The sequence below is a fragment of the Pocillopora verrucosa genome, chromosome 1 (assembly GCF_036669915.1).
Source record: "Pocillopora verrucosa isolate sample1 chromosome 1, ASM3666991v2, whole genome shotgun sequence".
In the NCBI taxonomy this organism is placed as follows: Eukaryota; Metazoa; Cnidaria; class Anthozoa; order Scleractinia; family Pocilloporidae; genus Pocillopora; species Pocillopora verrucosa.
Genome location: NC_089312.1, coordinates 14,840,787 through 14,863,458, shown reverse-complemented (window position 1 = coordinate 14,863,458; position 22,672 = coordinate 14,840,787). Strand labels below are relative to the sequence as shown.

Below are 22,672 nucleotides of genomic sequence, written 5' to 3'. Positions count from 1 at the left end.
TAACTTCTTAACCTTTCCACCGTCTATTTCGAGTCAAAGACCGAGGTCAGAATACTGCATTAGCATCTTGCCAGATTGTGAAACGACCTAGATTGTTGCTTCATCATCATTATCATCATTGTTATTATCATTTTTCCCAAAAAAAAAAGAAAAAAGGCGAGAATCACATACACACGTAAACCCTGTCTCTTAGTTCCCTATTCCCCCTTTCCTGTCCTCGGGCTGTCCCCGCGTGTCTTCTTACGGGGGAAGATCAACCCCTGCAATTTTATGTTACGTCTATTTTTTGTTGATCATATCTTGCATAGATCCTATCAACACCGTCAGCACTTTCCTTGAGGCTCGTGAATGAAATTTAATCACAATCTGCAGCACGCCCTTCACCGCAGCCTGTTTAAGGGTGTTTCGACCGGGAAATCCACTTCCGTATCAGTGGGTACGTATTGGCTAGGGACGGAAAAAAAGTGAAGAAAAGAAAAGAGAAAATAAATTTAGGCAATTCCTAAAGAGCCTTTCGATGAATCTCTTCTACCTCAGAGGATCAGGTTCGCGATCCAATCATACAACAAGGTACAGCCGAGTTCAGGAACTGGACTATTTCACAAAAAGAAGAACAATTTTCCAAATACAAGGGTGACGTGTTTATTACAAACAACATTTCCTCTCGTGAGAATCTCTCCCACTGCATGTTTACGGTGGTAAATTTCCCAGTGTGTGGAAATGAATAGAGCAGGAAAATAGGCGTTTGATTACTGGCTAATCATCCGCCAGCTGGTCACGAATGTCTCTCCGTGCCTCTCTCGGCCTGCCTACACGCAGATAATGTCACACAACATCAAAAGTTTTTTGTATCCTTTGTTTAAGTCGCTAAAAAAATCCTCCAAAATTTAATTTTTACGTTACAGAGGAATTCGCTGCCAATTACGACTCGCAGACAAGATTTGTTGCATCATCCATCTTGCTCTTTCTTAAAGCAGACTTGTATGGTGACCAGACAAATGAAAACAGTGGCCATCAGGTTATCTAATCCGCTGCGCACTTATGAAAAAAAACTCCATTTTGTCTACTTTGTTGTGTTCGACGTAAGGAGAACGCATACTATTTGTGTCGCCTCTCTCTGGATGTTAAACGATTTCACCAAGTCCACCGACACCTTTGAATTAAGTCCTTAACCAAGATGCTGAGCTTTTCAACCATATTGTTGTGTTCAACTTTACAACTTGCTTATAACACTGCGCGGAAAAATATATCACTCTCTCTGAATATTTCTGCCGAAAAATATTATTTTCCAGAGATCGAACGTTCCTTACAAGATTTTGATTATTACTTGTTTTACAAATAAATTACCAAGATTTAAATACATTTAATAGCAATGTTGTATTTCGCAAATTATTATGTGACTGTGCCTGTATGCAAAAGCGATAATGTCATAAATAAAAAAATAAAATAAAAGTAGAAACTTTAATTTCCATATTCCATGACTTTGCCATAGATTCTCAAGACACTTACAAGTTATTCAACATTTGGCGTAATTGTTCGAGCGGTCAGGCTGATCACTAACTCAGACTGAATGAAAACTCGTGAAAGCGTAAAGCGTGACTATTAATTAATTAATTAATTAATTAATTCTCTCTCCCCCAGTTTCACTGAGTGAGTAATTCCTGTGATTGGGGCCGGGGCTCCTGATAGTTAATTAATTGCGCAATGACAACTTCAGGCCTCACGGGAGAACAAAAGTTAAAGGTATTATTGCATTAATATAAGGTTTATTTTACACTCAGTACATGTAATTCTGTTGTAGTAATATCACGTTTCGTATACGTTATATACCATCGAGAGAGCGAGATGCAATCCGAAATATCATCATTTGGTGCCATTATGAATTTCTTTAACTTAATGCATTATGACACGAGTGTCAGTCGCTCTTTTTAAGGGTTTATTACTGGCTGAACTAGCCGGTTCTGAGCGAAATTTAACGAGCGATCTATGCAATTGATTACGAACTACTCTGGCCGTAGCAGTGACGGTCTCAATGAATTCACGTGAAAAATGAAAATCTACGGGAGTTATGAATAAAGCTCTGAATATTACATATCTAAATTACCTCTCGGTCTGAATATCTAAATTAAGTGAAATGAAATGTTAGTCGACGCGTTTGGGATATTTTTCAGCCTTCATGGGCCATTTGAAGCGTCTCTTTAACTAAATTATTTTTGGCCGTCTCACGTCAACAATTATTAACCCCAAACACATAGTGCGGTCTGGCTGTGGTATCACAGCCATATTACCCTCGGTAACGTCACTCAACATGCATAAACACTTCCGACTGCTTAATAACCGAGCGTGAGGGCCGTACTGGGGAAATTTGGCTCGAGGTCGTGGCAGAGCGAACAGAGCACCGAAGGCCAATGTTTCCCAGCACAGCTTAAGCAAACAAGGTTAGTTAGTTAGTAGTTTATTTATGGCACTCGTACCAAACTTAATTATTTTGAATTTGCCTGCAGTATGGCTTATATAACCCTTTTTTTTGGAAACGATCCGTATGGCAAAATACGGACTTAGTTGTTAACGCCCGGATTCACCTCAGGACTACCTTGCCATACGGAAATGTAGTTTATTGAAAACTTAAGTTTAAAATTTGATTTTCCCTCAACTTGTCTTTATCCTACAGTATGAGAGAGACGGTTATCTTGTCGTAGAGGACGTTTTTGATGCTGCCAAAGTCAAAGAGCTTTCTAATGCCGCAGATGATTTTGTTAAAAGGTTGAGTATTATATACACTTGGTATGAAAATATGCTGGTAAGGAGGGGCCGGAAGGGAAATTATTCTCGTGCTCTCATTTTAAGAAAGAGAGGGGACACAGGGCGCGAGGAAGGGTTTTCAACAAAGCCGGTTACTTAAGTCATAAGTCTTAAGTCATACATAAGTCCTATTACCGTTGTGTGATTAGCCAGGGTGCAGGCTCTTGAGTTTGAGGTTAGCCTTGAGGCCCACTTTCTGCGTACAGCCGCCTACTACACCATCTATAGCAGCTTATGGAAAAAGTTACTGAAAGCTCTTCAACCTTGCGTTTACAATCGACTAATTTTGTAATAGAATTGAAAATGAAGATTGCCTGCCCCTGACGATTGTTACTTATGATGCAAATACACCCTCGGGACTTGGGTTCCTTTTCAATTTTGAGTATAATTGAAAGCTTGCAAACATGGTAAAGAAATATTACATTAAACCATCAATTAATTGAACCCTCAGAGGGCTAGGATAATTAAACGCCCAGTGAATTAATTTAGTAGTCCATTTTAAAGTTGCGTGCTTGGTTGCCAAGCCTTTGAACAGGAGTGAGGCTAGGGGTGACCTTGTTATGATACAAACCTTGCTGCTTTTCAAGTGTAAATTACTTTGTTACCATGCTAACCAGATACTGGTCTCTATCATAAGAAGGTCACTTTCAGCCTCACTCCAAATCAAAGGCTTGACAACTAAGTATACAACTGTAAAATGGCCTGTTCAGGGCTATGTTTGAATTGCCAACTGAACATGACAGGAAATGAACAGCCGCTGTGTTGAATTGCTTGGAGCGTGGGAGCAGGCCATCATTATGAGCGCTTCGGCTCGAGCGTTTTTTCGTCCGTGATAAAATTTGAAGCCCTCAAGTTGAGCACTGCAGGTCGGCGAAAGATCTCAAGGGGTCTCGCCCTACCAGACCCTCTGAAAGCTCTTCCCGCCGGACTCGTCGAGAAGCGCGCGTCCTGCTGCGCTAATAATGATGGCTTGCTCGTATAGGCTTATTTCTCGTGAGTTTGAAGCTCATAAAAATTCCGTAACTGTGGGAAGATATGAAAGTCAATGTAATTTTTGACATCCAACTTTTTGTCTGTCTTGCTTATTTTTCTTCAGAAGCGCCACTATGACCAACTCAGATAAAAGTTTCCATCTTGAGTGGAGAGACAACTCATTCAAGCCTACTTTAAAACGAGTTTCACTTCCTTCCGCCATTAACCCATTATTTGAGGAAATACACCGCGACAAGAAACTATTAGACATTGTTTGTGATTTGGTGAGTCATGTACTATATCCAATAAGTAAATAAACCAAGTAGGCAAAAGTGCAGTGAGTATAGAATCTTCAATTGTTGATCCTATTTTCAGGTTCCCTTCAAAATGACTGATTCGGAAGCACAACAGATTTCTTTTATTGATATGTTTGTTAGGTTTTCTTCGACCCGACCGTAAAATAGCAATCCAATCATCTGGAAATCGCTGGTATACCATAATTTATTGACTAAGCACTTACGCACCTATGGGTGCGCCCCCCCCCCCCCCCCATACCAGGCCATAATCTCACGCAAGCGCTCCTCTCGGATGAGCGTCCACCCCTCCTTCCTCAATTTCTTAAATAGCGGGGATACAAGAACCAAGGGGGAATTAGTACAGGAGAATAGTATCTTTTCCACTAAGTTACTTCCGGTAATTTTTCTATCTCTATATTGCCTTTATAATTACGTATATGTAGATAATGTTAAGTTTTTGTCTTTCTATTGAAGATTTCGCCAAAAAAAAAAGGGTACAATTCGTTGAAAAATAATTTGACAAGCGCCTCTCTCGATCAAGCACCCTCCTTCAAATAAGTGCACGTCCTTTTAGTCGAGAGGACGTGCCCTTATTCGAGGAAATACCGTATATGTATTTCACTGTCAGAATGTGTGAACACTTGAGATAATATTCCTGAGAAAATATCCCGCAGCTCCGTCTCTCTTCCCATATTTCGGTTCTCTAGTTTTGAAAGAGACTTGAAAGATCTGTAAGTTATTTGACTTTCAGATTGGTCCTTCCGTCCGTTACAACCAGCACGACGCCCTATTCTTCAACTTTCCACAAGGTGGCAGTTTTCCGATCAAGTGGCACTAGGACTGGACTTTTTGGCCTCACACAAATAAAGACCTTGTGATGGGCTTCCTTTCAATTGATGACTCTAGCAGAGAAAATGGTAAGAAAATAAATACGGCCTCTATAACAAGTACTGGGGGAGGAAGGGCAAGTGCACATACAATTTTTTAAGTCTCCAGGCGAACTTTGGTCGTGGCTCCCCTCCACTCACCTTCTTATTATTCTGAGCGCCACATTCAAATTTTTCCAATGGCAGAAATTTGCGCGTAGAAATCTCAATATTTGTTATATTATTCCCGTGAGAAATTTATGTTCTCATATTAAAACCACCCTGAACTTCGCCAAAAATATAATAAGGGATAAATTGATTTTTGAGGTTTTAGTATGGGTGATTGCTACAACAGTGAATTAACGCGTTGAGTAAATTTTTTCTTTCCTGCGCGTTGAACTTTTTTAATCGGAGAGGGTATCGTGTCTTTTTTTTTTTATCAATTTACTGTATTTTTCAAACGCGGCTGATTGAATCAATAGTTCTTATTTTAATTTCAAAGATCTTTTGCTCTTAAAAATCAACCGTGTAATTGAGTGCCCTTTCTTTTAAGGCAAAAAATTTTCAAATTAGGACTCGATTCAAACTTTTCTCATTACGAATAAACTGGCATGAGATGTTTCAGAGAACTAAGCAAACCACGACTGTAACTGCTTCCGTTGAAACTAAATGTTGCCGCTTCCGAGAAAAGTTGCGAAATATTTTTTGGTTAGATTAAAGCCCCCGTGATTAGTTCCTTTTAGACAGAAGATTATAGTTAGCGTTTCAGTTCAGGATAAGACCCCGCGTGATCAAGGTCGTTTTTGAATAGAAGACGAGTTAGACCGTAATCCTCGATAAAGTAATCAAGACCCACGAACGTTGGTAAGCAATAACTTTTTTTGTGATTGTATTACCTAGCTCGTAGTTGTTACTCAAAGCGAAACCTATCGCTCCTTTTTTACCTTTCTTTTGGTTCTTTTAATTGCCAAGTACTCGTTTCCAAAATCGAGATTATTCTTAAGCTATGATCTCAATACTTAGGTAATTTCTTCATCTAATGATTTCAGTTGACCTCTTCGATATAATAACGCCCTAAGGAATAGGAAAAGGAATAAAGAAAGAAAAGATCCTATATTGGTTTGTCTATCGCATGTATCAACCCGGGAATCGAGTTTCTAACTCTAGCTTGAAAGGAAACATTTACAACAACGGCGATGCAACGACGACGGATTGAGTGCAGAATTTAGAGTTGAGGGAAGGCACGACTTTGAAAGAATATTTTCTTACTAAATATCAGGAGCACTTCTCACTAAAAATAGATCGAAGAAACTAGTTACATGTAAATCAACAAGTCACTTCATTTATTCAGGTTGTCTACAAGTCATACCGGGAAGTCATAAGGGTCCTTTTTATAATCACTTCATCGAAGACAAGTTTGCCTCTGAGATCAACGACCCGACGTTTGATCCCAGTCAAGCTGTTTATGTGGAGGTTCCCGCGGGTGGAATTTCGTTTCATCATCCATTCACTGTGCATGGTGCTGCCGCCAACCAATCAGATCGATCGAAGCGTTACTTTGCGTTATCTTTCACCGCCACAGATGCGTGGCCTCTCATCGGTGTTGTGGGCAAGGAGGAACAACTCTGGGGCCCAGTAGACTGGGACCGATATTGTTCGACTGTGGTCCGAGGTAAAGCAAGCAGATTTCCCCGGATGGAAGCAATTCCAGTGTCACTTCCGGTTCCGTTTTCTACCGAAAGTATTGCTCCTTTCTTCGCGCGCGAAAGTAAATCGATCCACGGCAACCCAAAAAATTAGGGGAAGAAATAGCATTTTCTGAAAATCGTGGACACTTTATTAAAACTTTTCATCAAAAGAGTTGAATAAAGAGTAGTCAAACTGTGCAATCATTAATGGCGTCTTTTTAATTTAATAATTTGTCAGATTTTCCGACATTCTTTTCCCTCCGATTACTCTTTCAAAAAATACCTATTAACAAGCGATTTGGTTATAAATTTAACAAACAGATTCCAAGTTGCCGTGCGTCTGTTCAGTAATAGATCACAGATGACGTCAAAATATGGTAAGAACAAAAAAGTGGCACACGAGGCGCAGCCGAGTGTGTCACTGATGTTCTTGCCACATTTTGACGTCCTCTGTGATCTATTACTGAACAGACGCACGGCAACTAATAATGTTTTATATACTAAAGAATTAAAAAAGTTTTAATGATGACGTCATCTATACGTCTGTCCTCCAATAGATTATAAGTGAGAACCAATCAGAATGCGAGCATAACTGAGCCTATTATATAAAAGATAATCGAATTCATAATCAATTGCTTTCAACGGTCGATCTCATTTCTTGGGGCACTAAAGCGTAAGGCGTGGAGGCTGGGTTCTATTCGCGAAAACGAGGCAAGATTTGACAAATAAACGTCACTATGGTAACGTAAACGGACAGTAAATTAGCAGAAAAAGATGGCGGTTGGGGATGGAGGAGTTGACGAAGCTGTTGAACAGCTGATTAATACTGCTTCTGCCTTAGGGAGTACCACTATTGACCTCAGCAATAAAAGATTAACACAATTTCCTGCAGAAGTACTTAATCTACATCAATTAGAGGTATTTTTGATATCGTTTTAGACTAACTTTTTCGCGCGTCTTGATATCGGTTTTCACAGTTTCTTGAACAGTTTGTATTGACCTTTTCGAGTTGATTCGCTAACACCTTTGAATGGTATCGAATCAAATGATAGCGTTTGTTTGTGTTGGTGATATGAATTGTTAATAAGAGATTTCTTTTCTCCACTCTCTCCAGTTCTTGTATTTAGAGGGAAATGCAATCAGCTCCTTGCCAGAAGAGTTGTTTGATTGCCTGCCATACTTGAGATGGCTCGATTTGAGGAACAACCGGATAACGGATATTCCTCCCATAATTGGAAAACACAGGTTTGATAGAGAGTTTGATTATAGTTACTCATTGTTTTTATGCCTAAATGCCCAACAGCCGGGCAAGATCTTAATAGAGATTATTAAGAAATTGAATTTTCATAGAATTTTCCCAGGAAACGATCTTTCAAACCTATCGTATGTTTGTTTAGAAATGTCAGGCCATTCCAAAACTTATCTTTATTATAATTTCATGTTTTAGACGATTATTCCGAGCTTGTGGATCGCTAGGTTTTTTTACTCTTAAACAACATTTCCGACAAAGCGATTTTAAGGTATGCACAAGCTCGCAAAATATTCGTCTGGGCTATTAGTTTAGGTAATAACATAATTTCGTGTGCAATTTGATGGTAATAAGCACATTCAAGTAAATTTTTCAAAGACATCAAAATTGCACGAGTTTGTGGGGTGAGTGCAATTTGTAGTCTTTGAAAAATTTACAACTATTTAAAATTTTGTAGTCTTTGAGAAAATTACAACTATCCAGCACAGCTTAGCAGTATTGCCCATGACATTCTTATGGCATTGCTTGCAAAACTCAAGATCAAACTTAAGAGTTGCCTAAAACTCTGAATTTATACCAAAATTAGCTAGCAACCTTGGTGGCAGGTTTACTGTTGTCAACTTGGTGGTGGTGAGATTGCCTTGGTGGTGAGCTTGCTATGATGTGACAGTCTCTCTGGTGGTGGAGATGATTGTAAAGTAATAGAAAAAGTCATTCTGTGAGTTTCTTTATTATTACATGCATAACAGCAAGACAACTGTCTTCAAAAATGACATTAGTTTTTACCGACTGATGGACCATCAATTTATAACTAACTGATATGTTACACAAGCTTATTGATCTCACTTATAAATTGAATTGTGTTCAGTCTTGTTATTTTTCCTCAACAGAAATTTGAGAAATTTACTATTGGAAGGAAACACCATAGAATCACTACCACTAGAGCTAGGTAAGAACAAAACATGTATACAATCTGTTGTGCCTTAAACCCTTTATCTCCCAAGATCTCATTTGTAATTCTCATTATAGTCTGCTATATAGTTCTTGTGATGTTGGTTTGGAGAATTTGGTATTGGATAAACTAATAATCCCCTAATTAAGAATTTTCTTCACTCTCATTACTTGTCTGCTTGATATTGTAAGGAAAATTATGTCTTGGTCATGCACTCCTGGGAGTTAAAGGGTTAAATATACTTTCTCAGATGTGTAAGATAAAGGTAAAACTGTGATAGAGAGGTTTTTGATGGAGTGTCATAAAACCAAAACCAATGTAAACACAATGACCAATTAGAGGAAATGACAATACCTTAACCCTTTAACTCCCAGATCAAATTTGTAATTCCCCTTACTGTCAACCATACAATTATTATATAATGTTAGTTCAGAGAATTTAGTATTGGATCAACTAATCATCCCCAAATTGATAGTTTCCTTTATTGTCATCACTTATCTAGTTGATATTGTATTGATATTGTAAGGAGAAATTCTGTCTTGATCACTCATGGGGGTTAAAGGGTTAAAGGGCCAATGAGAGCTCAGAGTACACCTGACCAAACTGCCTCAAGTGTGGGATTGGTTTCAGTTATGCATCTGATTGGTTGAGAGAATGGCAAAAGTTTCTGAAGAAAGAGAACAGTTAAGAGAATGTGCATAATGATGGTTAGCGCCCGTTATTTATACCTTCTTTTCAACAAAATTAAGAACCTTCTTAATTTTTGCTGTTTTTAGGCTTAGTAAAGAGTTTATCAGGACTCAACATTTCTAGCAATCCACTTGAATTTCCTCCAGCATTTATTGTGGAAAAAGGAACTCAGGTAATTTGTTTCAGGGAAATGGGTTAGTTGCTATCCTGTGGATAAATATGTACAAAAAATACTGTGGTATCTTCTGGAGAGAGATTTATCCAGTAGATGTTGTTGTTTGCCCTTTGAACAACCCAAGCCTGAAAGACAGTGTTAAATTAAATTTTTAGATGAAAGTTACAGGAAGGCAACTCTAAATAGGTGCACTTGGTACCACAGTAGTTAGTGCTTACTTTGTTGAATAAGAGAAAGAGCAGTGACAGGTACAATGTAGATGTATAATCTGGTTGGAGAGAAATAAAATGATTAAAAAAGAAATCAAAATAATTCAGAGAGTTGTATCCTGAGTTATCACAAAGGCAAGTGAAAAAGAATACAAAAAATACTATTTGTTATCCTTTAAATTTGCAGAAATGTTCACCATAACTATATTGGCATACACATAATCTTTTTTTTGTGTCCTTGTACTGTAAGGCAAAAAATTGTAGGAGTGTTTTTTAAGTATAGCATATAAACAAAATTTTCAAACCAGAGGAGCAATCCTTTTACCAGGTGAGTTTTCAAGAATTCTAAGGGATTTCAGGCCACAATGAGAGGTGCTACAGGTGTTAAATTTTACAGGTTGCCACCTGAAAAGGTGAACACTGCAGAATGATAAAAGTTGATGTATAAAAATTGTTCTCACTGATTTATATTTCTTAGTGTTTAAAACAGCTTACGTCATACTTAAAATATTATGTTGTCAATGTAATTGTTTAATAAATAAATTATATTTTCCTGTAGGAAGTACTCAAGTTTCTCAGAGAACAGTACATGTTACAACTGCAAGAAAAAGGTGCAGTCCTTGTAGAAGGTAACTACAAGCTCTCAGTGAAAAATGGCTGAAATTGTAAAAATCCTGTACACAAGTACATATATTTTTAAATCAATTTTAATCCTTTTCCATTTCAAGGAGTAACCAAGAAGTTTAACTAACTTCCTTCTTTTTACTCTGCATTTTGAGCAGTTTTTACCTAGATCAGCATGATTCTTATTGGGTTGGGAATTGTTTATGTTAAAGAGATATCTCTAATTTTGGTGGAAATTCCAAGAATTCACAGGTTATTTTCTCTACTGTGTACTTATGGTTTAAATTATCTTCAAAAACTTTGGAAATGGGTGATTGTGTTATGAACTATCTGGAAGTTGCCATGATTATTACATACATGAATAATTGTGTTTTATGAGGGACTGAGTGAGTGATGACTTTCAAGGCACAAGATATTATTTCTTAAGTCATGAACCAAATGTTGTTACATTTATTTATTATAATTTTTTTGTTTTGCATTTGTCTGTCAGAGCACCCAGAATCCTCTTCAAGTGAGGAGTTGCTATTTGCTACAACACGAGATGGTGAAATCACAAGTAAGTTAGGATACTTTGTTTACATTCTGATACTGTTTTATGATTACAATTCTGAAACATCTTGAACTTCAGGATAAGGACAAATTTTTCTTGAAAAAACTACAAGAAAATTTAAATATTACAAACTCCTTAACCATAGAGCCTGAATAGATGTAAGAATTAAGACCATGCTCTAAACATTCAGCCAAATATTTTCCCATGCTGCCTGACCAAACTCAGTCATTAAGTATTTATCAAATTACAACTAAGTCTTTAAATTTGGAAATAACATATGTGCCTAAATAAGGCACAATTATAATACATTGTAAAGGTGTGTTTTGACAACTGCTATATTTCTGCAAGTCAAAGTAAGAAACTCACAATTCATCAAAAAGTTCACCTAGTTTTATTTTAAGTTTAAGTGCTCCATTAGAATTCATTGTTCTCTAGAAATGCAACAGAGCCGTACAAGTGCGGGGCTGCATGCCTTTTTTAGGACTGGCTCAAGTCAGCTTTCACTTCGGCTTTCTTTAGGATTAGGCAGTGAGGCTACACTAGTCAAATGATAATCTGCATGTTATTTTGGTAAAAAAGTTTCAAAATGATGGTGGTTCCTTTAAATTGTGGTTTTCTTTTACGACATTGAGAAAAGGGATGATTTAATTACAGTACAATTCTGATAATGATATACATGTACATGTGATTATAACGATTAATGGAAATGTATTGAAATATAATGACTGTAATCTGAAGCCAGAAATATTGTTAATGATGAGAATAATAAAAATATCTTAAAGAAAACATTGGTAAAGATATTTGTCACTCATAAAAGATTAAAATAATCCTTAATTTGTCGTGTTTGTAATATTCCTCCAGACACTGAGAACAAGTAGACTATTTAAGTAAAAATCGCCATTTAGAGTGCATTTCAATTAATTGTCTTAAAACCAAAGCCAAAATAATCCAATCCCCTAATCAGAGGTAAGGGAAATAAAGCGCTTTTAATTTGAGTGTCGTAAAACCGAATCCAAAGTTATTGGAACAGACAGTCAGATCAAGGGAAAATTATCACAAGTAGATAATGAGAGGGCAGAGTAAAATCGAGTAAACTGCGTAAAAAAGCGCGGGAAGACGCTAGTGACCAAGATGCGATTGGTTTTAGTTTTGCATCTGATTGGTTGAGAGAGTGGTGCGAGTTTTCTGGACCAATCAACGACAAAGGACATTAATTGTAATCCCAGATCACTTTCAACAACTAATGGAAAACGAGAGCGTACTAATGTAGTTACTTGCTGTCTTCCATGTAAGTTGTCTTAGTTGAGGGGTGAGACATGCAAATTTAAAAGTGGATATCACTCCATTTATGGATAGATTTACTGTGTTCCTCGATCAAAATAACTTCTGTTTTAATACGTTTGGCTTGGGCAAAATGTCATGTGATGGATCCAAAAAGAAGCGAAATTGGAATGTTAACCTTTTTTCCAAAAATATCGTGCTAGATTTTGAGCAGAATGTCTGAGAAGTTACTGATATCCACTTTTAAATCTGCGTTTCAGGGGAAAGAGAGTACGTGGATCAAGTTGAAAACGAGAGAAACATAAAAGCGGATAGAACTTTCAAGCTTCCGCCGATCATCCAAGCGGCAGCAGCGAGACCGAAAAACCGCTCGGTTGACGAGTCGGAAGAAAACTTGCTTAGAGGACAAAAAGCTCGGAAATTTGAACAGGAAAAACCAACGCGAATTTTTGAGCAAAAGTCCCCAGTGAGGACGGTGAAGCCCGAAGCAAGATCACCGAGGAAAGATGTTTCTTTTTATGGTCCAGAGAAGAAGGACGGGAAAGTTCAGTTGAAACCATTGGAGGGAAAACGGCGAAAGGGTGAAAAATCAGATAACTACTTGGAGAATTCGAACAGTAGTTTAGAATTGGACAAAAATTTATACATTGTGGATAGCCATGGCAATGAAAGAAGAGAGAAACGCGAGAAAGTTAAAACGAAAAGATTGCCGAAGCCTGAAAACCCTCAGAAAAGGTTGCCTGTAGTGGGGAGCTCTGTTAGTCACAGCGATGCAGATGTGTCGACTTCGCATCAAGACTCAAGCAATGTGAAAGAAACTGCCTCTTTGGAGCTCCAGAAAAATCAACTAACTGTAGATGAAAAAGCTTCTAAAGAAACTAAAAAACCTAAACATCCCGAATATTCAGGTGCTCATGGATTATATAGCAAAGGGTCAAAGCCATTGTCTGTATTCGAAGGGGACATGGTTGCTGTCAGAGTGCCAGAAAAGCTATACATTAAGGGACAGCCTTGTCTGGGCAAAGTAACATCATTAGCAGACCACCAGGGATTGCTCACGGTACACTATTTCACGGGTAATTATGGAGGCCGGTGGAGACCGATGATGAGCAGAACAAGCCCGTATCTGAGGAAGGTGGCTGCCGATAATGTTCTATGCAAGTTTAAATTGACTACTGATGGCCGTATGTCGCCTATCACGCAGAAGAAGTTGAGAACTATTGTTGATGATCAAAGAAATGAAAACAGTGACCCCAACTGAGGCAGAGTTCTGGAAATGATCTACCCAGGACCGAAAAGTTTATAGGAAAGGATACAGTGCAACTAGACTCGGAACAACTTCAGCTCGTAGGAGGAGAAAATCAACGTTCCTAGCCCTTTTTAATTTTATTTGACATGTATCTTGAGACTAGCAATTGTTTAAAATATCTACTATGCTTTTGGATACTAATATTACTCTCTAACTTTTATTTGCGCTCCTAAAAAGGGATTTTTTTCCGACAACAAGTCGGAAAATTCGGTAGCGAGTCGAGTAAAACAAGGTATTAACATTAACAAGAAAGGTATTTTCACGCTCTCTAGTCATTTAGGATTTTTTTGTCTTGATCATGAATGTCTCTCAGATGTTAACTTTTTTAGAGCTTTGTTTCCTATAATAGATTAACAGCATCCTTAGAGAAGATGAAAATTATGTGAAACGTTAAATAGATATGAATTGAGATTAGTAATCATTTAAAATATCTACAATGCTTTTAGGATACTCAATAACTCCTCTGGGTAGGATTTTTGCCCCACGAAAAGGGATTTTTTTGTTTTATTTTCTCGACAACAAGTCGTAAAATTCAATAGCGACCAGAGGAAAATAAGGTATCGAAATTAATAAAAAAAGGTATTTTCACGTCCTCTAGATACTTAGGGACTTTTATTTTAACCATAAATGTCTCAAATGATAACCTTATAGCTTTGTTTCCAGTGATAGATTAATAGTATCTCTGGAGCATAATAAAATGATGCATAACAATTAGTACTAAACATGACAAAAGTTGAAAATTAAGGAAGAGCTACATTTCTCTAATAATTGTTTCAGTTATCATGCATAGCGCCCACAGCTTTACATACCTTAAATCAGTAATACATACATATTTTTATAATGATAAACTCAAAGTATACCTTTATATCAAAATGTATAGTCATTAGTCTTTGAAAAAAGCGTGTAATTAGTATAGGTAATCACATGAGGCCAAGTACTATTAAGGATTAATTGCACGAGAGTTTTCAAAATTTTCCAAAATTTTGAAAACTCAAGTGCAATTAATCCTTAATAGTACGAGGTCTCATGGGATTACTTGTTTATCAATAAAGGGCAAAATTTATACGAAGGAAAATCACGCGCGCAGTCTATTTTTATCTGGGAAGCAACGGATTAGCAATGCAACGGATTAGCCAATCATTAACAGGTAATCATGCCCTCTCTTGATTACTAAAAATGCCCTCGATTAAGAAAAAATGCCCTCTCTCTCAACCAATCAGCGCTCAGTAATTTTGCCCTTTATTGATAAAAGCTGTTATCGCTAGATGTATATGTAGTAGTATTTTGATAGAGAATAATTCTAACTTTAGTGAACTTCATAATTATATCACGGTGTGCTTGATTGGCACAGTGTCTGTTTTTGTTCAGCTAAACGTGCATTTCTGAATGTGAAGTCATTGTACACGACAGGGAATTTAAAAGAAGAGTTGATTTTATCGGCTGAGTTGATGATGTATATTGGCCACTGTAAAGAGTTTCAAAAACCGACGTTTCGAGAGAAAAGTGCTAACGATCTTGTTATACTCCGAAAGACACAGCACCATAGTTTCTTTAGAAACACACCTCTCTTAGGGAATGTATTTGGTTGTTACTTGACAAGTTTATACGCCTTCTGTTTAGTGTCCAGAACACGATCTTTCTATAACCTCTCTTTGTTTAGACCATGCGCACTTTGTTTTTGGGGAGGAGGGGCGAGATCGCGAATAACACGCAGACAGGGAGAGCAGACACGCGCCAGTAAGCTCTCTCTGTCTTTAGCGTGCCTGTCTAAACAAGGGACCATTATTTATCGCCCGGGGACTGGAAGATTTTGGTTGTCCCCCTCCCCTCCCCTCCCCCGTCATTGGCAGTTAAATGGCAATCGATTTTCTATGGTCCTTACTGGATACTCAGTTGACGACGATTTATGTAATCCTCTGTAATTTCCACAAATGTCCTCCACCACCCGCTCTCAGTCGGTTAATATTGACTGTTCCCTAATTACTCGCACTTTCCGGTGTAAACATTCGCGCGAGGTCGAGTCGTGTTGGACAAACCTCATCCTAGCATTTCCGTCTCGGCCAAACCTGTACCCTACAGTAAGTTTTGATGTCGATTCTTTCCGGTCAATTTTAATCTAGGTAAGAAGAATGCCTCATCAACCCGCCGGAGAAGAAGTAAAACAGATTCGAAGCAGCTTCCAGGACTTATAAACACGCCGGTAACATTCCATCCCCCTCCGTCGCGGTCAGACGTTTTACGGCGAGAATATGACAGGCAAAGGATGGAACTGCAATCAAGCAGCGGACAGACAGTGGATATCCGAAGCAGGGAACTGACAGGGTCCGGTAAAAATGCATCTAGGCTAAAGAAAAGCAGCCCTAAATCGGAGAGGTATGGCCTGACCTGTAAATGAAAACTCTTCAACGTCAGTAAGCAACTGCGCACCTACCACCAGAGGCGTCCCAAGCTCACGTCTCGAGAAAAAGCAAACGATTAATTCATGAAAGCGTCTCGCGGTGTGTGACGCGGTGTTAAGTTACGCAAGGAACCACAGGCGGCCCAAGCTCCAGGTGTGAGAAAATCATCTTGCACAATAACAGTCATGACAGAAATATAAGAGTTTATATGAGAATATTTACGACCACTCATCTCACAGCTGGAGCTTGGGTCGCTTGTGAAGGAACCGTTGAGAATTTGAACGCGCTCCAAGAAATAGTACGGGGAATGAAATATGGTCGACTGACAACGCTAAATATTCCGAAATATGAACATTTTACACGCAAGATTAATGGAACTTACTCAATCCTTGTGTGTCCGTTGTGCTTTCTGGTGTCTAGGTGTTTTGTGTTTTGCCGTTTTGGGCTTGCTTTGCCATCACTGTTATTCCTATTATATGACAGAGTCAAGCTTGACTCTGTCTTGTAACAGGAATAACAGTGAATACATTCCACATCTGTGGAAATTTCCTTGAGTTTCGTGAATGTACGTTTTCCCAGTCAAGCTTCAATTTCTCTCTCCTTTCCCTTCTCTCCCTCTTCACTGTATTTAAACGCGACGCATGTGATCTCTAATATCTATAATCAGCCAATCATGTTCAGAGCCTAGTACTTGACAACAACGGTGGAATTAAGCTTTAGTTTTGAGCCCTATGTTGTTTTCGATTTGTTGCGTTTTTTTTTGTTTGGAGTTGAGACTTCTTAAAGGTTTGATTTACGACAAAATTTTGTATATCGGTTGTTACATTTAATGACACCTTTATTGACAAAGATTTTGGAAAAGGAGTTTTACGATATGTTTTTATCGATAAATTGGCCTTGCTTTTCGTAAGTGTGTAACTACAGAGAGATTTGATATGGCCCGCAATATGTTTTCTTCAACCAGAATGTCTTAGTTGTCAAAGTCATTGAGGTGCTAACATAGCTTTACTAAATTTAAGTTCCAGATCAGCTCGGTTCCAGTACGACGCCAACGCGACTCCAACATTCCCAGATTACGAAGCTCGGTTGGCTGAGCAACAAGAAATGGCGATTTTAGCTGTGATGAATGAAAAAGAAGCCTTGATTTTGCAGAAAAGGAAGTAAGTTCGTGCTATTGAAAATAATTAGCAGAATTAGATGTTTCCTATTAATAGTTTGATCGATACAACATCATTGTAGTTTAGTAACAGTTTGCGACTATGGCCCCTGCCCAGCCCGGATGTTCAACATGTTAAAAAATATGTTCAAAGGGATGTGGCTAGAGCATTTTTCAATAGGTGTCGTGCAATAGCATGTAGCTGGCATCAGCTGGCATTTCAGGTTGTTTTATTGTTATGTCAGGTTGTTTTATTGTTATGTGGTATGATGGTTAAATGCTATTGGTGTGTTTTTGGGGGTTCTCATTGGTTCATTTCGAACTTCGTTTTTAATCGGTGGCGTCGGTGTTGTTCCTACAGAGATCCCCTCGGTCAACTCGCTGTAGTTATGTTTGAAAAAGTATACCAACCTGGTATCAGTTACCATGTCTGACAATTCAAGTCACTCTTGTTAGTTTTTTTAAATTGTTTTCTAATGATTTCAGAACGCAAAGGCATCATGATAAAAAAAATCTCTTTGAACTTAAATTTGTTTGAAAATTCTCTCCCTTTTTGCTGTAGGGATAAAAAGGCCCTAGATGACTGGCGGGAAAAGACTAAACTCCTTCGTCAACAAAAGCAGAGGCTTTCCGCCGTAAAGGGCTCTTCAACGGGTAAGGCTCCCAACAATTTCCACCAATTCGTTTGTCTCTGAATTACTTAGACGCACCAAAAAAAAAAATGTACCTGGTGCTTGCAGTATGCTGAACGCTCTCAACCATGATATGAACTTTACGTGAGATGTTGTTACTCAGGTACGAGTTCATTGAAGCTTAGTTGTTAGAACATCAAACTGCGAAATCGTATGGTGCAGAGTACTTCTGTTAGGAACAATCACTTAGTGTAATGTAAATCTAGACTTGTTTCGGCACTCAATCAAAAACTTCTTTATCGCTGGTTGTGTTTTGTTTCATTATAGTTGAAGTAAAAGCACCGTATGGAACCGAAAAATCTGCCAAGGAAGATGAAAAGGTAGGGTGGTATTATGAAGCGTTTCGCTCCTGTAATGGTGTTTTCCATCAGTAGAAGTTGGAAGTTAACATGAATTCAGTAGACATTAAACTGACAATAAATTGCTGTGTGGACTAAACTATAGTCAGGAGATTTCGTAACCATGTCTTGGTCTTTAAAACGACAGATATTCAGGGGCGTGCTGAGAGATGCAAAGTATAATGCTATGCTTCTTTCGTGACTTGTAAGAGGTTGTGATCTTGTGGTAGGCGAGCGATGTTCTGTCACGTAGATTCGACGGTATATGTGCTCATATTCTCAAGAGAGATTCAGGTTCCCGGTGGTTAGTGTGATAGACTCGTGATTGAAAGGTTTGGCATCGGGTCCTGACCCAGTCATTGCGCCGTGTTTGTAGGCAAAGTAGTTCATTCTTACGGTGTCTCTCTTCCCTCGGGGGTATAAATAGCCTTGTTGAATACTCAGGGAAACATAATGAAATTCTGGGAAGGGGAGGGGCGAGAAGGAGAATCCTGTGATGGCCTTAAATTGGATTAGCAATACTCCCTGTCGACTCATGCTACGAAATTCAGCAGCAATGGAAACTAGGTTCGCATCCCGGTCTTTATACACAGTTTCTCTTGAAGGACAGCTTCGATCTCTTCATAACTTGTGTCCACACAGTTTATGAAAGGCAAACGATTGTAACAACAGGGAAATGTTAACCTCCCTTCTTAATAAAAGATCTAAGGGCATGAGATTAATAGATATCATTAAATTTTGTTTCTAGTCTCCTCACGGCTACGCGAAGAAACTAAAGGAACTATTGGAGGAAAAGGATGGCAAAGGAGCGGCCAGAAGGTGGTGTACTTAAAATTGTACATAGGAGCTTAAAATCTGGGGTTGAACTTGAAAACGAGAACAAGCAATAAAATCTTTGATCCTAAACCTGTCTTTTATGAAGTTTCAACAGTTGAAATTGTGGATGAGACGTAACTTAGGCCCGGTTCATACGTCGCATTTCTGCCGTGTCGAATTCAATTCAACGAATTAAATTCGGCAGAAATTCGACGTCTGAATCGGCTGCCGCATTTCTGCCGCACGTTCGACTAGTCTTGTCGCATTATCCGACAGAAATGCGACACCGATTCAAACGTCGAATTTCTGCCGTGTCGAATTTAATTCATACATTATGTTAATGTACTGAGCATGCGTAGACTGAGGCTAGCTATAAAAAGATGGCGTCACGAAGGGAAGAGACTTCAGATTCAGAAGAAGAAAGCTCTTTTTCTTTGTCTGACAATGAAAATTTGGCCCCGCCGAATAAAAAGAGACGAGGCAGAAAAGCGCAATGGCGAGATTGTCACGTCGCCGACAGGATCGATAAACTTGTGTTGCATTTTGATGAGACAAAATGAGAACAATCAACAGCAAAAGTTGAATTATTAGTCTATGCTTTTCCTGAAGACGATGCAGCATATACTGTTGCAGTATCAGCCTCCTCCTTCGCCTTCCTTCAAAAACTTTTTGAAAAATAAAGAGCCTCCGTTTAGTATCTTCGTCCGCCATATTAGATAGTTACGTCTAGTTACGTAACCAATGTAACATTTTTCCGCTGACGGACCTGCACCGCAGTATCAATTCAAAGAATTAAATTCGGTAGAAATTCGACGTATGAATCAGCTGTCGCATTTCTGCCGCACTTAATTGAATTGAATTCGACACGGCAGAAGTGCGACGTATGAACCGGGCCTTAAATACTTGGCGCTAAGTTGAAATTTGTACTCTGATTTGAAGACTAGTATGAACTTTTCTCGTATTTTAAATAAATATGATGCCGTGAGCTCCTTTTCCTTTACTTTGAGAGCTAGAGAGCTTTTTCTTTGGCTTACACCATGTGTCTTGTAACTTTATAATTTACTCGCCGTTAGTGACTTTTGTTTTCTTTTTATGACACAGGACGCTTGAAGACCGTGATTTGGAGAAAAGAATTAAGGTTCACATGGAAAAGTTAAAAGAGCACCGAGGCAAAACGTACGGATCGATAGAGGAAGAGCTTGAATCTGCAAGAAAGAACCTAGAAATGGTAAGTGAAGCTTTATTTTTTGGGACCAGTGAAGTTTCGATCAAAAAAGAAACGAAACAGGCACAAGACAAATGAATTATTAAGTTTCTGTTTTAGAGCAATTTTCGATTGAGTGTCGTAAAACCAAAATTATCATCTCGACCAATCAGATGAAAGGTAGATACCCTAAAGAGCCAATAAAAACTTGAAACTAACCTGAACCGCGGGAAAACGCGGGTAGCCAAGATTGGTTTTAGTTTTGCTTCTGATTGGTTGAGAAAGTGGCGCGAGTTTTCTGGGCCAATCACATAACGAAGTAAAGCAAAAACAAAGCAATTTCGGCTCACTTTCGACACTCAATTGAAAATTACATTAATCAAGGTATTCCTCGGAACTGAGCTAAGTACACAGTTGTTAGCAAACGAAATGCAAGGAACATAGGAGTTGTCACAAATGAGAAATTCATTTTTGCACCGGGCTTAATGCAATAATAAAGTGTAAGAATTAGAACTGTATTGAAGTTTATATTCAAAGAGAACAACCATCCTTGAATCAACAATTACACCATGTAAATCTAAAACTATCCTTTTAATTCTCACACTTGCATGCTTTACCTCTTTTCTTGTTGTCACCATTCATCATAATTAGCATTATTCTAATAACTATATAATTCAACTTCCAACGCTTTGTACAGTAATTAACTGAAGACGACAGAAGTTTCTGTCGAAATATGTTTTACAGACTCAAAAGTTTTGTCGCTTTCTTTAAATTATTGACTTGCCTGCTAATATCAAGACCCTGTATTGAAGTTGATGTAAATATCTTGCTCTAATTCACTGGATGCGCCCCTCTCCGTTTGGTGATCAGGGTGCTTACTCTACCAACCTCATAACCTCTTAACCATTTACACCCTAACATCAGTATGCAAATTCTCCATGCTGTGATCTTTATATTTCCTATGGTACTTACAAGGAGAATTTGTCTAACAATCAAGAACTTTTTGCGTTTGCGACCATCTCCTTTATTCTCATGACCTTAATGTTTGATCCATGTGTGATACTGTTGGGAGAAATTAGATGCTTATCACTTTAAGTGATTAAAGCGTTAATCAATTCTCCCTAACTACAGGAATTTACATTAATGTTTTTAGACAAAAAAAAGTCAGATTTTCATCATTATTTGTTTGATGACAGGCTCGTGAGTTTCAGCGTGAAGTCAAAGACAGAAAACAGTTGGAATATCGTTTGAGGGCCTTTACTGGAGACGATGTGTCGTCTATGACCCGGAACACAAAAGAAAAGACAAAAAACGCTCCGAAATAAAGATGAACTGCTCGGATAATGTTATGTACATAAGATTGTGGAGAATTTTACACAGAGTGGTGTCTGAGTTATGTTTTAAGATTAATATATGATGAACGTTTTCTATGATTTATAGCCGTTGGTTACGAAAGGAATTATTTCAGAATGTGTCATATTTATACTTTTGAAAATCATAATACTTTTAGTTTCCTCACCAGTGCTGTTATTCACTGTACAAAGAATAAGGAGATAAAGATCACCATTACTGAGTTTGATTTATGCTGCATCACGTGGTGATTATTTTGGATCTGATGTTACGACGCGCGCTATTTGACTGTGAAAATGTTCGATGTTTGAGAGCTTGGCATGAATTTAGAACACAGATTTGAGAAATATAACTCGATGTTAGCTCTCCGCGACAATTTCACAACGTAGGTTCTCCGAAACTTGAGCACACCGTTTCGGAAAGCCGCGCATATTCATTGCTGTATCGCCGCTGTCTCTTCATAGAGTCCTTACTTAAGGTGCCCGTTAACGAAGGCTTGACTGTAACTAAAGATTGAATGACTTGCCCTTAGCCGAGGTAAAGCAAGCATGCCCAAGCGTTCCTAGCCTGGTTTCCAGGAACAGAGCCCTAGAATAAGTATGAAGACTGTGACAAAATAGCAAAACAAGTTGTAACTATAATCATTTGACTTTGCTCCTTGATAAGTGGTAATATCCTTCTTATCTCTAAGTTTTCACGGGGAAGAGAACATGGATGTCCTTGTGACTAAAACGAAAAAAGTTATATAATCAACAGCTTTCAGTAGCTTGGTTTGCCTTCCGCTTGGATCTGCTGCAACCTTTACTGATAAGCTTAGCACGGACTGGACCGCGTTATAAATGAATAAACCGCACATCAAAACCAACTCCTGAAAAATAAATCACAACAGCGATCATATATGTAAAGGAGAAAAAAAAATCCTGTTCCGAAGAACCCTAGTGTTAAATTTGGAGAATGCGGAATTCTTTCGTAAGCTTACAAAATTGAGTTAGGTTTCCCGTACGCGCTGAAACGCGTAAGTAATTAACGCACGTGCTAGCTCCGTTTGTTTGCG

General features: G+C 38.3%; 2 protein-coding genes across 3 annotated transcripts; both read left to right on the top strand.

Moving 5' to 3' along the window:
• Positions 1 to 1,977: 1,977 nt before the first annotated feature.
• LOC131781677 (probable alpha-ketoglutarate-dependent hypophosphite dioxygenase) lies at positions 1,978 to 6,817 on the top strand. The gene is given in 5 exon segments (XM_059098400.2): positions 1,978 to 2,438; positions 2,672 to 2,763; positions 3,899 to 4,058; positions 4,822 to 4,987; positions 6,288 to 6,817. Coding segments are annotated over 3 exon segments (765 nt in total). The 5' UTR covers positions 1,978 to 2,438; positions 2,672 to 2,763; positions 3,899 to 3,908; the 3' UTR covers positions 6,737 to 6,817.
• Positions 6,818 to 7,393: 576 nt separating this feature from the next.
• LOC131781676 (leucine-rich repeat-containing protein 27) lies at positions 7,394 to 21,841 on the top strand. 2 transcript variants are annotated; one of them, XM_059098398.2, is made up of 13 exons: positions 7,394 to 7,542; positions 7,739 to 7,869; positions 8,764 to 8,822; positions 9,602 to 9,687; positions 10,459 to 10,528; positions 11,014 to 11,079; positions 15,784 to 16,036; positions 17,082 to 17,222; positions 17,781 to 17,872; positions 18,178 to 18,230; positions 18,997 to 19,067; positions 20,166 to 20,292; positions 21,465 to 21,841. In XM_059098398.2, the coding sequence occupies exons 1-13, from the start codon at positions 7,399 to 7,401 to the stop codon at positions 21,591 to 21,593; spliced, it is 1,422 nt and encodes a 473-aa protein (XP_058954381.2). In that variant the 5' UTR covers positions 7,394 to 7,398; the 3' UTR covers positions 21,594 to 21,841. The 2 variants fall into 2 exon arrangements, with proteins under 2 accessions (XP_058954381.2, XP_058954380.2); XM_059098397.2 differs by lacking the exons at positions 15,784 to 16,036; positions 17,082 to 17,222; positions 17,781 to 17,872; ... (2 more) ...; positions 20,166 to 20,292; positions 21,465 to 21,841 and adding an exon at positions 12,615 to 15,099.
• The last annotated feature ends 831 nt before the right edge of the window (positions 21,842 to 22,672 follow it).

Excerpts from the sequence above, each read along its gene's own strand:
- LOC131781676 (XM_059098397.2), top strand. The coding sequence starts at position 7,399 with ATGGCGGTTGGGGATGGAGGAGTTGACGAAGCTGTTGAACAGCTGATT. Across the intron at positions 7,543-7,738 it reads TTAATCTACATCAATTAGAG|TTCTTGTATTTAGAGGGAAA; the intron begins GTATTTTTGATA and ends CACTCTCTCCAG. Across the intron at positions 11,080-12,614 it reads ACGAGATGGTGAAATCACAA|GGGAAAGAGAGTACGTGGAT; the intron begins GTAAGTTAGGAT and ends TCTGCGTTTCAG.